General features: G+C 43.2%; 2 protein-coding genes across 5 annotated transcripts in view; both read left to right on the top strand.

Moving 5' to 3' along the window:
- Window positions 1-11396, top strand: part of ap1g1 (adaptor related protein complex 1 subunit gamma 1) — a 34370-nt gene extending 22974 nt beyond the window's left edge. For 3 of the 4 annotated variants that reach the window (XM_048262703.1, XM_048262705.1, XM_048262704.1), the window contains 13 exons: window positions 18-131; window positions 263-403; window positions 904-958; window positions 1246-1368; window positions 1642-1731; window positions 1887-2011; window positions 2249-2353; window positions 2629-2770; window positions 3698-3824; window positions 4143-4244; window positions 4472-4632; window positions 4917-5015; window positions 6421-11396. In XM_048262703.1, coding sequence (XP_048118660.1) covers window positions 18-131; window positions 263-403; window positions 904-958; window positions 1246-1368; window positions 1642-1731; window positions 1887-2011; window positions 2249-2353; window positions 2629-2770; window positions 3698-3824; window positions 4143-4244; window positions 4472-4632; window positions 4917-5015; window positions 6421-6522 — 1486 coding nt within the window. In that variant the 3' untranslated portion in view covers window positions 6523-11396. The remainder of the gene's footprint in view (window positions 1-17; window positions 132-262; window positions 404-903; window positions 959-1245; window positions 1369-1641; window positions 1732-1886; window positions 2012-2248; window positions 2354-2628; window positions 2771-3697; window positions 3825-4142; window positions 4245-4471; window positions 4633-4916; window positions 5016-6420) is intronic. The other variant, XM_048262706.1, reaches the window with a different exon arrangement.
- A 794-nt stretch (window positions 11397-12190) lies between these two features.
- phlpp2 (PH domain and leucine rich repeat protein phosphatase 2) overlaps window positions 12191-14128 on the top strand; it is a 42828-nt gene continuing 40890 nt past the window's right edge. The window contains 1 exon segment of the mRNA XM_048262924.1: window positions 12191-12498. Within this exon segment, the coding sequence (XP_048118881.1) occupies window positions 12304-12498 (195 nt within the window). The 5' untranslated portion in view covers window positions 12191-12303.

Below are 14128 nucleotides of genomic sequence, written 5' to 3'. Positions count from 1 at the left end.
TCCATTTCCATGCACAGATATGTTGCGCTGACGTCTCTACTGAAGACCGTGCAGACAGACCACAACGCTGTGCAGAGGCATCGGAGCACCATTGTGGACTGCTTGAAAGATTTAGACGTTTCGATCAAGCGGTGAGCAGCACTTAGACCCATATACTGTATGAGCTGACACTGCACTTGTCTGTTGGGGATGTGGCTGTTTGAATTATCACCGTAACATCCTGCCCTTCCTCTCCTCCTCCTCCTTCTCCTCCTCCTCAAAGGCGGGCGATGGAGCTGAGTTTTGCCCTGGTCAACGGCAACAACATACGGGGCATGATGAAGGAGCTGCTCTACTTCCTGGACTCGTGCGACCCGGAGTTCAAAGCCGACTGTGCATCTGGAGTGTTCCTGGCGGCCGAGAAGTAAGTCTGTGTAGCTGTCTGTTCTACATGGAGTTGCGTTCCTGTGCGTGTTTGTTAGAAGGATGGCTGATTGTGGACACTGCCACTGGAACAGAGAGATGAGATCCACAGCATACATGTCTGAAGCCATGAACCTCAGAGTGCCTTGCCAGGCTGGAAGGAAGTCTTTAAAACCCCTCTGCAAGCCAGTAAGCCTCATTACCCAGCACACTGCAGTGCCAAAGCCAGAGGATTGAAGTAGTGCTACTAGTGCAGTGCTGTGTTGACACCACCTTCAGGAGCCCTGCTGTACAGGCATGAGGGAGTAGCTAAATCAGTGACCTATTAAAGTGCTGTGTGAGGATAAAATGAGTGATCCATCGTCAGAGCCTGGCGTTGCTGACACCATTCCAGTCTGACAGCCTGACCCTTAGAGCCCAAGACAGAACGGCTTGTTGATATGCTCTTGTGTGTCCAGTCACCTGGCTCTTAACACACAGGCTCCTCTCTTTTCTCCCCAGGTACGCACCCTCCAAGAGATGGCACATAGACACGATCATGAGGGTCCTGACTACGGTAAATGCCTTAATTCTGGGGGCTGTTGTGTGCTTTTGGGAGGGTGTTGCTAAGTTCATGTTGTTGCTGTGGCTGCCAGGCTGTTGCATGATGATAGTGAGTGTGATCCATCGACTGAAAGATTGAGTATGATGACCTCAAATTCTGACAGCAGCGTCCTTTACTGGCCGAAGCCCATCTGTCTTATGGAACGCGTCCAGCATGTTAGCATTATATAGCCAGTGTCAAGGGCAATGCAACTGGCACGTAGGCCTAAAGCCTTATATTGTTATTGTTGTTTTCCCCAGGCGGGGAGCTATGTCCGGGACGATTCGGTCCCCAACCTGATCCAGCTTATCACGAACAGTGTGGAGATGCATGCTTACACTGTGCAGAGACTCTACAAAGCACTGCTGGATGACATCTCACAGGTACACATCTTTTTCCCTGTGGAAAGTAGGAATCACCTGGAAAATACTAAAGCACAACACAATACTCACACCATGAGAATGCTGTTGGTTAAAGCAAATATCTGTCGTTTCTTAATGTGACATTTTTGTACCTGCATAAATATAGATTATTATGTCAATACATTTCTGGACATATTCATGGTCCAGACACGGTGGTCCAGGTGATCATCTAAGCTTTGTAGAGGTACTCATTTTGAGATTTCTGATCCTTACCATTGACTTGGTCGTCCACAGCAACCTCTGGTGCAGGTGGCGTCCTGGTGCATAGGGGAGTACGGAGACCTGCTGGTGTCAGGACAGTGTGAAGAGGAGGAGCCCATCCAGGTACAAAGAGTGACTTGATTAGATAACAGCCTTTCCCCACGGTCTGTCCCTTCCACATGTAAATATTCTGCTGTGCACCTGGTTAAAGAAGGGCAAGCAGGAGACATTAATGATCAAAATAGACCTCACTCCTAATGTCTGTTGATATGTCGCAGGTTACTGAAGATGAGGTATTGGATGTGTTGGAAGGCCTCCTCGTCTCCAATCTCTCCACCCCTGTTACCCGTGGTTACTCCCTGACTGCCATCATGAAGCTCTCGACTCGCTTCAGCAGTGTAAAGTAAGCATTATACCTCCTGCAGGTCCTACTTCGTCGCCAGATGTCGAGGGGCTGTCAATTAACCTTGAACACTAGGGTAATTCTAAAGTGCTTAAGGCCAAGAGAGAGTCAAAAGGCACCTAAATGTTCTGCCATATATCTAAATGAGGGCATTTGCCAGATAACGTAATGAGTACGTTTCAATGTGTATGTGTGTGCACATGTATTTTAGCTGTATGTTTTGTCTTTAACCCGCAGCCGCATCAAGAAGGTTGTGTCCATATACGGGAGTAGTATAGACGTGGAGCTGCAGCAGAGGGCTGTGGAGTATAATGCACTTTTCAAGAAATATGATCACATGAGGTAAGCTAAGCAGAAAGCTCACCCAGTCTAGTTACACATCTGACATCTGATCCAACAAGCTGTGTCTCTTCCATTTGGGAATATATAGTTTTGTATTGTTGACTGATGATGGTTAATCTTCTTAAATCTACTGGTCTTTGTGAATTATAGCTGATTTTATCACTGTCTCTTGAGCAATTCTGAACCATTTTATTGATGTTAGTTATGAGTTGTGGTCTGTTCTAAATGATGTGTGTTAATAAAACTTCTTGTTTCCCTTCCATTTGGAACTGAAGGCCTGCCTTACTAGAGCGCATGCCCATTATGGAGAAGACCTCCACTAATGGCCCCACAGAGATTGTGCAGACCAATGGGGAGACGGAGTCCGCTGTACTAGACACGAAACTCACACCTGCTGTTCCTCAACCCGCCAGTCAGGTAAGACGGCCGTGCACCAACCCACACACCAATTAGTTGACCAATCAGGAAGAAGCACCTCAAAGAGCTTCCCCTTTACTGTGCACGTAGGTTCTTTTGTCACATGATGCCATCAAAAAGGTTGTTTAATTATTTATGGGCTTGGTTGACAACATGTGTATATGTAGAGTTTACTAAGAGTTTACAAAGATTCTTGATTTCTTCTGTTATTTGCCAATAAGAGGCTACGGTTTTCTTTCTAGATATGGTCAAATAGTTTATAAGCTGGACATTTAAGGCATGTTTTTTTTATTTTTTTATTATTAAATGGTGAATAACCTAAATCATCTCAATATTGTAGTATACCCTTTTTAGTGAAGCATATTTTATATGAAATATTTAACTTATTTGTTTGATCTGTGTGATTGCATTTACTATTTATTATACTATTTATTATACCTTTTGTCCATCATTTAGCCACGGATACTGATATGGCATTAAGCAAAAAATATTACTACTACTATTACTACTACTAGTACTTTTTTTTATGCAAAATGCTTAGTGTCATACTAACCAGAGGAATTTGTTTAAAGCCTCTACCAATATGATTAAAGTGAGACCCCTGCTGGTAACTGAACTGCAGAGCTTTCATTTTAAAGATTAGCCTGTAGAAGTTGGTGTGCTCAGCAATGTGCTTGGCTGAAATATTAAGTTTTGAAGCTCTTTTAGTTTAAGCTCCTAATTTTAGATGTTATGCCAATCATTTCCACCCAAAAACCTCTTGTGTGTTGAATTTCTGGACACATCGTTTATATTTACAGAACCTTTGAATTGAAACTGCACTCCTGAACAGCTGCTTACCATCAGTTACTTCATGCAGAGATGTTGTCTGTGCATGAAAGCCTCTGACTTGTCATCACTCAGTGTGAGACTCTCCTCTCCTTGCAGGCTAATGATCTGTTGGACCTGCTGGGTGGCAACGACGTGGTTCCTGTGATCCAGACCTCTGTACCCACCAAGCCTGCCTCTGCTGGAGGCGAGCTCCTGGATCTCCTCGGGGATCTCTCTCTGACTGGTAAGGCCTCTCTCGCTGCTCTTGTGCTCGCTCTTTGTCCTTTCCTCCCCTCACACACTTACTTTTTACACTTATGTCCTTCCCTGTTATCCTCTCACTCCACTCTCTCCCACGCATCCTATTTTGCACATCCCAGCTTCCTCTCCTCTAGATGTCACCAACATTCACCATGCCTTCTCTCCACAGCCATACATTGACCATCTTTAAAAAAAAAAAAAAAACAACTCTTATGGCTTTTTTATAATCTGTCCTCCTCCCCATCCCTCTGCCCTTCCTTCCCCCTCTCCCCATGTCCCTGTCCCCTCTGTCCCTCCCTAGGTGGTCCTACCCCTGCCCCTGCTCCCTCTGCTCCCATCTCCCAGCCCCCCTTCCTCCTGGACGGCCTGTCCTCACAACCCCTGTTTAACGACACCGCAGCAGGTAGGAGCACCGCGCATTTCACCCGTCTCATGCCTCCATCCATACGAGGCCTCCGAGCCTCCTGTTAATGTGCAGTAGACTCACATGTTCAGTCCTAAGTGGTACCCTCTCCCCAACCCATTCATTTTCCACTGGTGTAGGCAGCGTAATGTTTCGAGTACATGTCGTGTTCCACTTGTGTCGAGGTTCAAATGTTCTCTCCCCTACTCCCCATCCCGGCCTCGCAGGTATCCCTCCCATGACGGCGTACAATAAAAATGGCCTGAAAATCGACTTCACCTTCGAGAGGTCGAACCAAAATCCCAATATCTCGGTCATCACCATCCACGCCACCAACTCGACAGAGGCGGAGATGACGGAGTTTGTTTTCCAGGCTGCAGTACCAAAGGTGAGGCCCAAAGGGACACAACGCCGAGCACTCCACTATGTCAACTTATTTCACATAGAAAAAATCATCTTTATCTATCTACCTACCTCTATGTGTCAACGTATTAGCAAAAGGAGTATTTCTGCATTTTGAGGTTATTAAAGAAGTGCTGTTTGTGTTTCTTTTGACACTAAACTCTGTGTTGTGATGGCTCTGTCACTCCTTCCCTTTGTGGCGCTCACTCTCTCACGGTCTCACTCTATTACGGTCTCACTCTCACAGTCTCACTCTCACTGTCCCCTCAGACATTCCAGCTGCAGCTGCTGTCCCCTAGCAGTAATATAGTCCCGGCGCTCAACCAGGGAAATGTCACGCAGGTCATCAGAGTACTCAACCCACAGAAGGTAAGACCAGCACACTCTTTTAGTCTGCCACTTCATTCATGTGCAAGTTTAGCGTCTTCACTGCAACATAAGCAATCCGTTGATGACGGTATGTTTACAGGGTTTGCATGAGTATGTCATATTCCACAATGTTTTTTTGTCAAGTTTGTCAAATGTCTGAAATACCATTTTAACCAACATCCAACTCATGAGTTCCCTACCTAGCCTTACTTGCATGTGTTTATAGAGTCAAGACAAAGTGTAAAAGGTTAATTTTCATAATCGCCACATATTAAGAGTGTCCAGTAGACCTTCATCAATGGAATTCTAATGCTAAATGACTACACCTTGGTATTAGGGTGGTATGAACTAGCGTTTCATGCATGTGCTAGCATGTAGCTCGCCTGGTTCAGATGTTTAGTTGGTGAATGAATTTAGTAATGGCAATGGTATTTGATATGCCTTTCAGATAATGCATTGCTGTGATCGTGCTCGGTAATTGTTAGACTGACGACAGTCACTGAAAGTTTTGTTTGTTTGTTTTTAACTGAAAAAAATGTCCTTGACTTTTGTTCAGTTAATATCTGTCCAAAGTCTGCTTGAAGCATCATTCCCCCTCTTTGTTCTCTGAATAAGTCTTATCGTCAAAGTCCTGTAATTTCAAGTTTTGTTTGATTTATTTAAGAAGTGCAATGGACCACCATCTGTTCTGTTTTACAGATTGAATCATGAATATGTTACCCTATGTAGACATTACAAGTGTGATCTGTATGCTTGATCCCACTTGGATAATAACACAGTAACTCACCATAAACGTATATAAACCACATCCTTGTAAGAATTAATCACTTTATTGCCAGGACAAAGCCTTTTGCCATTAAGGGTGGACTGGGCACAGTTCACTTGTACTGTGCCGGAGTACAGTTCTCTCCCATTCTTGGTCCACACACACACTGCATACTATCAAACTGTACCCAGGCACGGTTGAGCTGCTTTGCTCTAGAGTCTTTGAATAGACACGATCATAAGCCCAACTGTACCATGCCCGAGTCCACCTCCTCAAGCGGACCCGGGCATCGGATAAGCGTACAGCGATCACACTGGTCAAACGAGCCGGCGTACCGTGCCCGGGCACAGTACGGAGCGATCACACTGGTCAAACGAACCAGACTTTGGGGGCAAACCATCTCGGGTACGGTACAGATGGCATAGTGTGAGTACGCCCTCAGATTTGTGTTGTGTATTAGTGGAGGAGGGAAAAAGGACAATTTATGTGTTCAGTTTGTATCGATAAGAGTCATCGTTTTTGCAACAATATGTTTAACTTTTCTGGAACATGTTTTTGCTGTTGGCGTTTGCAGGCAGAAATCATTTGACTCCTCACCATTCTGTCATTTTTGTGTTTTTCTTTTTCTTTCTTTCCCAGCAACAACTGCGAATGAGGGTCAAATTGACATACACCCACAAAGGCACCCCTGTGCAAGACTTGGCCGAGGTCAACAACTTTCCCCCGCAGTCCTGGCAGTGACATGTTGCCTGCTCTCCCTCTTAAAAGACCCCAATCAAGGGAACTATGGGAAAGAGTCCCCCCCCGTCCCCCTCTCCCCGTCCCCATTCTGGCCCCCCCTTGTGACATCGCCCGCAGACCGACCACCGCCCCCAGGGGTTGCATGGGAGTCAGCGGTACATTCTTGACCCACAGAGAACCAACCAACCAGACGACGATGGTATGAAGACCATGACAACGACTGTGACAATGATGATGCATCATCTGAAATATCAGAGAAAAAACATATCCGAATACCAATTACTGTCTCTATGATTTGGTCTCGCTCCCCTCTTTCCTTCTTTCACCTTTATTCAGCACTAAAGTCTCTACTCCTTGTCTTACACACGCACACAGACACACACACACACACACACACACACACTCACACTCACACTCACACTCACACTCACACTCACACTCACTCACTCTCCATTTCCTGCCCACTTTGGTCACTTCCTGTCATCCTAACAAGGATTTCACCTCTCCATTCACAAGAAGTAATTTTCTATGAGCGCTTGTGTAACCCCTCTCGTTTTTTTTTCTTTTCTTATTATTTGTGTTTTTAATCTAACCCTCAATGGAGTGTCTTTTTTTTTTTTTTTTTTTTTTTTTTGGGGTTTTAAGGAAACATTTGCAACGGCTAGAAGAATATGTCCAATATACACACTTAACATTTTTGGAATTAGGAAAATGTCACTTTTGGAATGGGGCTGGGAAACAAATTTTCCATTAATCTCTCTTAAAGTCTCTATCCAGCAAATTGTCATTTAAATGCTTTCCTAACATCTATCCAGACATACGGTTATTTTATTTTGTTAAAAACTCTAAGGCATTAATCATGGCTTTGAAAGGTTAGCCTCCCAGATAATCTCTATTTGTTTCACCTCTGAGTGCTAGTTTTGACCTGTTGTATATTTTTCAGCGGCTAACACAGGTTACAGAGTGAATTGCAGTTGCTGACTTGAAGGACTTGAGCGAGAGCTAGGACAGTAGGTCTAAGGCCCCTCCAGCTAGCCAGAGATGACCGGGGTAAGACACACACATGCATCTCTGTAGAGCACACCACCAACACTGGTTGGTGAGCAGCCCATTGAGCCGCTGAAAAGCTTTTAGATGACCTAACCTGGACTTTTTTTTCTTCCCCTTTGCAAGTGTTTGCCTTTGTTTGGATTGGAATGAGGTTTCCCAGGGTGACTAGTTTACCTCCAACAGAGGGCTGTGTGGGGGGATTAAGTGATGCAGTCTCATAGGGATTGATTTAAAATGTTTGGTTTAGGTGATAACTTTATTAATAATAATAATAATAAAATAAAGCATCATGATGCACAGCCTGTCAGAGCGGTTTTCCAAATGCATTGTGGGCAAACATGGAATAGATTGCCCATATGTCTACTGGTTTGTGTACATAATAGATCAGTACAATTTGGCATGAAATTTGATTCATGGCTTTGGGTATTCACGCCAGTCTCAGAAGACATTTGCAGTTTTAATCTGGCTTAGACATTGTACACATATGTTGTGAATGTAGTTACATGCACTGAATGCATTTTTTTTTTTTTCCTGAAGATTTGTAGGCATGTTATTTTGAAGTTGACTATGTCATGGGCAGCACTTTTTCTGTTACTTTTTTCTGTAGTACTTTTTTTCTTTTTCTCATTTTTTGTTTCTTTCTTTTTGTTCTCTCTTATTTAGATTGTTTCAAATGATGCCTGATTTTTTTTGGAATCTATGTGCCTTTCGCCATAACTGGTAGATATGAAGCCCTCAAAAGTCTTGTTGATGTCACGCAGCGGGTTCACTTCCCACCAGGGGTGAGGTTCGTTTGACCTTTCGGTCACGGTCCCTTTCACTCGCATCAGTTTCGTTTTTCTCACCGGCGCTGATAAACAAATGCCGAGAGAGCTACTCCTAGGTCCGTAAGCCTCAGGCTGTAGTTAAACCACTGACCGGAGCTGGTCCCTTTCTCTTGCTTGACCGTGTTGTTTGAGAACATTAACCTGCATACCTCACAATGTGTCACCATTCTTGTTGTCAATGATCAACGGCGTCATGACTGTCACGTGTAACCACTTGCATACCTTTGGGACGTCAGCAGGGCACCCACGCATTTCTCTTCCACCGCTAACTAGCTCGGCTGCCTACCAGCTTCTGCTTTTCTCGGGGTGTATCCATCCAATTGGAGTGTTGACTCCCCTATGCCACAGTGTCTAACATTTGTGACCAAATCAGATGTTCTTTTGCTTATTTTGGAAATATTTTTGAGCAATGTATATGGAAAAAAAACACTTCCTTCTATTAGTTAGGGTATTTTCTTTTCGTTTCATTTGTTTTGTTTTGACTTGGCTATCTCTGCTTTTTTCTGTACATATTGAGGGCTTTTAAGATGCATAAACTTGTCTTGCTCATCCCTTTTTTTAGATACCAACATTTTTCTAAGACTTCCTTCCAGAACAGCACAGTGTATATTGTCTTAAGATCTCAAGTCCAGATCATGGTCTCATTGAAAGACTTACCTGTCTCAATGTCTTGAAAAACGAAATGTAATATCTGCTGCCTGTATATTGTACATAATTGTAAAACACAAAAGACCAGATCAAATAAATTCCCATTTGAAGACATGTTAAGATTAGATCGGGACTAAAATTGTATACATGTGTAAAAAAAATAACATGTATGAGCGATGTTATTACTTTCTCCTCCTCTCTCTTGATTGCATACGACTCTTTTTTTTTTTTTTTTTTTTCTCTCTTATGCTGTCTGGGTGGCCATTGGCACTGCATGATGTAGGGCTAAAGGGACACTGCTGTTCTATGCCGTGCAGCGACACAGGCAGGGGCCGCTGTGTGTGTGTGTGTGTGTGTGTGTGTGTTTGAAGGCCAGTGTATTGGCATGGTCCTCTAGGAAAGAAGGTCTGGAAGTGGAATGGGACCGTTGCCAGTGGTGCGGCAGCCCTCCTCCCACCCTCACCCTTCGCCTCATTGTGTTGCTTACTGTGGCTAACACATCGGGGATAATGACTACAGGCCCAGTCCACCTGCTAATTAATAGACTACCTGCCGACAGAGCAGACGCTTTCTCGCGGTCAGATCTCGCACTGTTTGCTTTCTGTCTTTTGGCTGAAAGGTTACTCTGATTCCCCTCTTGAGGCCCATCATTCTCCACTATCCATCACAATTTGACTGCTCACCATAGATTCCGCTTTGTGTCTGTCAGAACTAGGTTAGGCTCTTGGTCACTATACTGCTGACTGATGATGGCTTATTTCTCACTTGAGGGTGCAGTGAGTGGTGGGGCTGCATTAGTTATGCCGAATGTGAGTCCACAAACTCTTTGAGACCATCATATCATTCAACGAGTCCATTATCACTGTACAATCACCATGTCTTGACTGACCGGCACATCCCTTGGGTGATACAATGAGCTTATGTTTTATTATTGTGATGGCATACTTTTTTAAAATTAGCTTTTTCTTTTGGGGCGAAACACGAAAGGCAGTGTGAATTGCCAACAACATGACTTTCTTTCACGTCAGCGGTAGTTGGCTAAATTGATATTGCCACCTCTTTTTGTTTTATTTTCTAATATAGCGCAGTGGCAATAATCCACATGGTGGATGTTTTTGCAACTGAGGTCCAGAGCTGCTTAATATTTGAGAAGGAGGAAAAGGACATCAGAGGAGACTGTTTGTTATGTACTTCAGGCTAAGCGCCACAAGGGGGAGCGCTCATGGATTATTATGGTCTTTGGGAAGGGAATACTGGAAAGTTGTCTCGTTTTTTTTTTTTTTTTTGTCCCATGTTTTCTTTATTTGTTACTTTTTCACCAGCAAAGTTGGTGACCTCCCTGCTTTAAATTTCCCTGATTTATGAATGATTTATACAGATTTTGTCTCTGCCTTTTAATTATAAATTATGAAGGGTGAATATCTATACAACTGTAGTTATGATACTGCAAATGAATATTCAAGAGAAATCCTTTGGAAATCTGTGCTGCTGATAAAGCTTTTTTTCTTTTGGTTAATCAGCCCATATAATTGTGTGTATCTGTTGTGTTTGTGTGAATGTGTATGTGTGAGTGAGTGTGTGTTGCCATGTCTGACAGCACCTCCTCACCTGTCAGGATGTGTGTGCGTCTTTGGCTGCGATGATTTTTCGTTGATTCTCTGCTGCATGTGAGAATCGTTTGTAAATAGTCATTTCTACTCTATGTAAACTTCTTGTGGAAAAAATGCAAGTTCAAAATAATCAGTAAATTCACCACACCTCCTTTGATGGCTTGGAACTGACATCTTTGTACATTTGGACATGTTCTGTAAAGAAAATATATATACATATAAATATATATAAAAAAGAAAAACAAATTACTGTCCAATGCAGCGATCAGCTTTTTACTCTGGATGAGCTATGGGTTTGGGTCACGTTGTTCATATGGGTGTAGTTGTCTGTTGGCAGGTGGTTACTCCATGCGTAGAGCTCTTGGACAAACCCATTTTCTCATGCTCCCTCTTTGTGAACTGAAGAAAATAGAAAAGATACCCGTTGTTCTTTTGGAAAGTGAAACTCTACATTGTACCCCTGAAAAGATTTTACACTGGCTGTTCTACCACATTTGATTTGTGAGGGAGAAAAACTTTTTCCACATGATGGGCTTGACATGTTGAACTAAATCAGAGTCCTGTGTCTTCAAGAAGAGTGTCGGACTGAAAAAAATATAATGATGATGACTATGATGATGAAGATGAATAAAATGAGAGGTTGTAAACTACTAGATGGGATATTTTAGACTTATGCTGTGTATTATTGTCTTTGGGTTGGAGATATGATCAAGAAAATAAAAAGTCAAAATGAAAACTATTTTTCTTGTGTTTTTTCTTCTTCTTTTACTTAGGCCTACTATACAAAAAGCTTCACTGACCCTTAATCGGAATTGTTTAGCCTACTTTAAGAAATGGTATGTGATCTAAGCCTACATGATGTAATATATTGTCCACCTATACAGTTTGCTCTCTATAGTGTCACAACAGGTGTGAGACTATACCTGGTATTTATTAGTGACAAACATTCTCTTCGAAGTGACCATTTGATGCACCATTTTAAACTTAACTATACAGGTTTAGTTGCATGAAGAAAACATATTTTATTAGGTAGTTAGCCTATACCAAATTAAAAACGTATTGGTCAATGTTTAACCCACATAGTAATGCTGGTTCAGTAAGAAAGAAGAGAAAGATTTCAGCTACAGACGCCAGACAGACACCGGGTAAGCACTGCATTTTTGAAGTTGAAAATACTGAAGCCTATTTCATTAGACGCACGTGATTGTAAACTACCTAAAACATTACATTCTGTAGAATGTAAGACCGGTAGGCCTATGCATAATTTCTTCTGTTTTGAGTAGGCTATATCGGTAGGCCTACGTGGTACGTTTTTTGAAGATGGCTATAATGAACAAACACTAGAATTTTAGGAAGAGAATTTCGATTTCGTGTCTCTTTAAGCACCTACCGAGTGGGCATAAACATTCTCATGAATAATTCAGCACGGCGACGCTCTCTTTGAAATGGGCAGTGCCCTATGAATAATAAGTAGCCCTGCCTCTCTAATGTTTATTGATTGGGTCTATCTGACAGCCGTGAGAATCAGTCTCATGGCGTCTCACCAAACCAGGATGGGGCTCTGCCACCGCCTCCTGTATTGGAATTTACTAGTCGTGCACTGCGACGTTATATGTAGATTGTTATAGTAAGATATATCAACGAGAATGAAAGACGAGGAGAAAACGTCGGAGACTGCTCCGAGTAGCGACATAGACGGTAAAAATGGAGCTGGTGTCGAAGATAACGGGGCTTGCAAAGGAAATCTGCCGAACCCGGTGGTCCATGAAGCAGGAGCTCCAGGTCGCGGCGACCGCATCCGACCGGGAACCCGAGGAGGAACGGAAATCAGAGTGTTAAAGGTATGCTACATAGATGGCATGCCATCGTCAGTATCCATTCTGTCATTTAAACCTCCGCAATGGAATAGTGGTGTCTTGTAAAGGGCCGTGCGTATGAAATCATGACCTGCATCATCCATGACACTATCACGCGTCATACAATTTAGTTCATTGATGTTCTCTTTTGCGGATTATCTTGTCTCCATCATATGGTCTCCCACCTATACGTTTTCACTGTTACTCAGGACACCGAAGGGTTGCCTCTCATTGTAGGCTACCACCTCCTTCTCTTGTCCGTGGATCTGTGCTGCTTATAGTCAAGCTATACGGGGTTGTTACAGTCAGTACTGTAGTGTTGCCAGCTACTGTCACACTGCCATCTAACCTGTTAATCGTTAATCGTTTTGGAATTGTCCAGGATGCTGGACATCCTGCGGGATCATCTGATGAAAGTAATATTATGAGCGATGTAAACGCATATTTTTGTGCCAAATCTGTCTTCGTGCCAATCTTGTCAAACGTTTTTGAAAGACCATGGTAGGGACTGACCTAATCTTAATGTCTGGCAGGAAAATATCTTATAGGCTGCATGTTATGGGCATGTGTATCTGGCTTACCAGAAGGATAATAATTGTTGCTACGCACGGCCATAAATAACCCAAGAGCACATCATAAGAAAACATAATACTACTCATTCACTCAGCCTTATCTTGCTGATTATATTATGAACGTTTGATGTTTGCTGATGCAATAAAATGATTCTACTGCGAAATGGCCTTTTTGTGCCCAATCATGGTTGAATAATGGAACAGTTTCTTGTGTGGTAGGGTAGATCCTGTCATTAATGACAAAACACCAATATAAATTCCAGTCCATATTGATCACTGTATTATGTATTAAATACAATTATCCCTATTTCAAAATGATCATGCACTATCCAGTTTTCAGAAAGGATCAGTCAGCATGAGTTGTATGTCTCTCTAACCTTGCACAGTATTGCCAGGGCTTGATGAGAGAGGGTAGGGCATTGAGAAAGTGGTCAGATGCTGTCTGGTGTGTCACAGTGTCTCGGAGTGTTTCAGTCTGGTGTGTAGCAGTGTGTGTGGGTCCCTGCTGCCTCTCCTCTGCTGTGCTGGGAGACTGGGAGAGGCTGGCAGTGCTGGGCTCAGGCGAAGCACGGCATCGTGGGAGAATGATTTCATCAGGGCTGACTAATGACCTGATGCCTGGCTGCCTGTCTCAGATTCGGGGCCTGGAGCACACACACACACACACACAAATCACCAGGGCATTTGTGCCCTGGTGTAAATATTTGGGCCTTGGCACATTAGGGTGGAAGGCAAGCCGAGAGGTTTCTAGCACAGAATTAGAATATTTTGGGTGGAGCCCTTCGTCTGACAGCAAGGCATTTGTCACAGTAGAGGTACTCTAAACAGCTTGATCATTCATCATCGCCACAATTTTGGCAGGTGCCTTGTAGAAAATAATAATAATTAATTTGACCTTTCAAATCTCTGTTGAATGGTGACGTCTATTGATTTCAAGGCACAGTAAATAATAGAGGTTTGTTGGTGAAGTAAGACCAGCTCACAAGCATGACTGTTATTCCTCACCCTGATGATCCATGTCTGTCTGTCTGTCTGTCTGTCTG

Source organism: Alosa alosa, chromosome 14 (assembly GCF_017589495.1).
Source record: "Alosa alosa isolate M-15738 ecotype Scorff River chromosome 14, AALO_Geno_1.1, whole genome shotgun sequence".
NCBI lineage: Eukaryota > Metazoa > Chordata > Actinopteri > Clupeiformes > Clupeidae > Alosa > Alosa alosa.
This window is presented reverse-complemented; position numbering and strand designations above follow the sequence as displayed.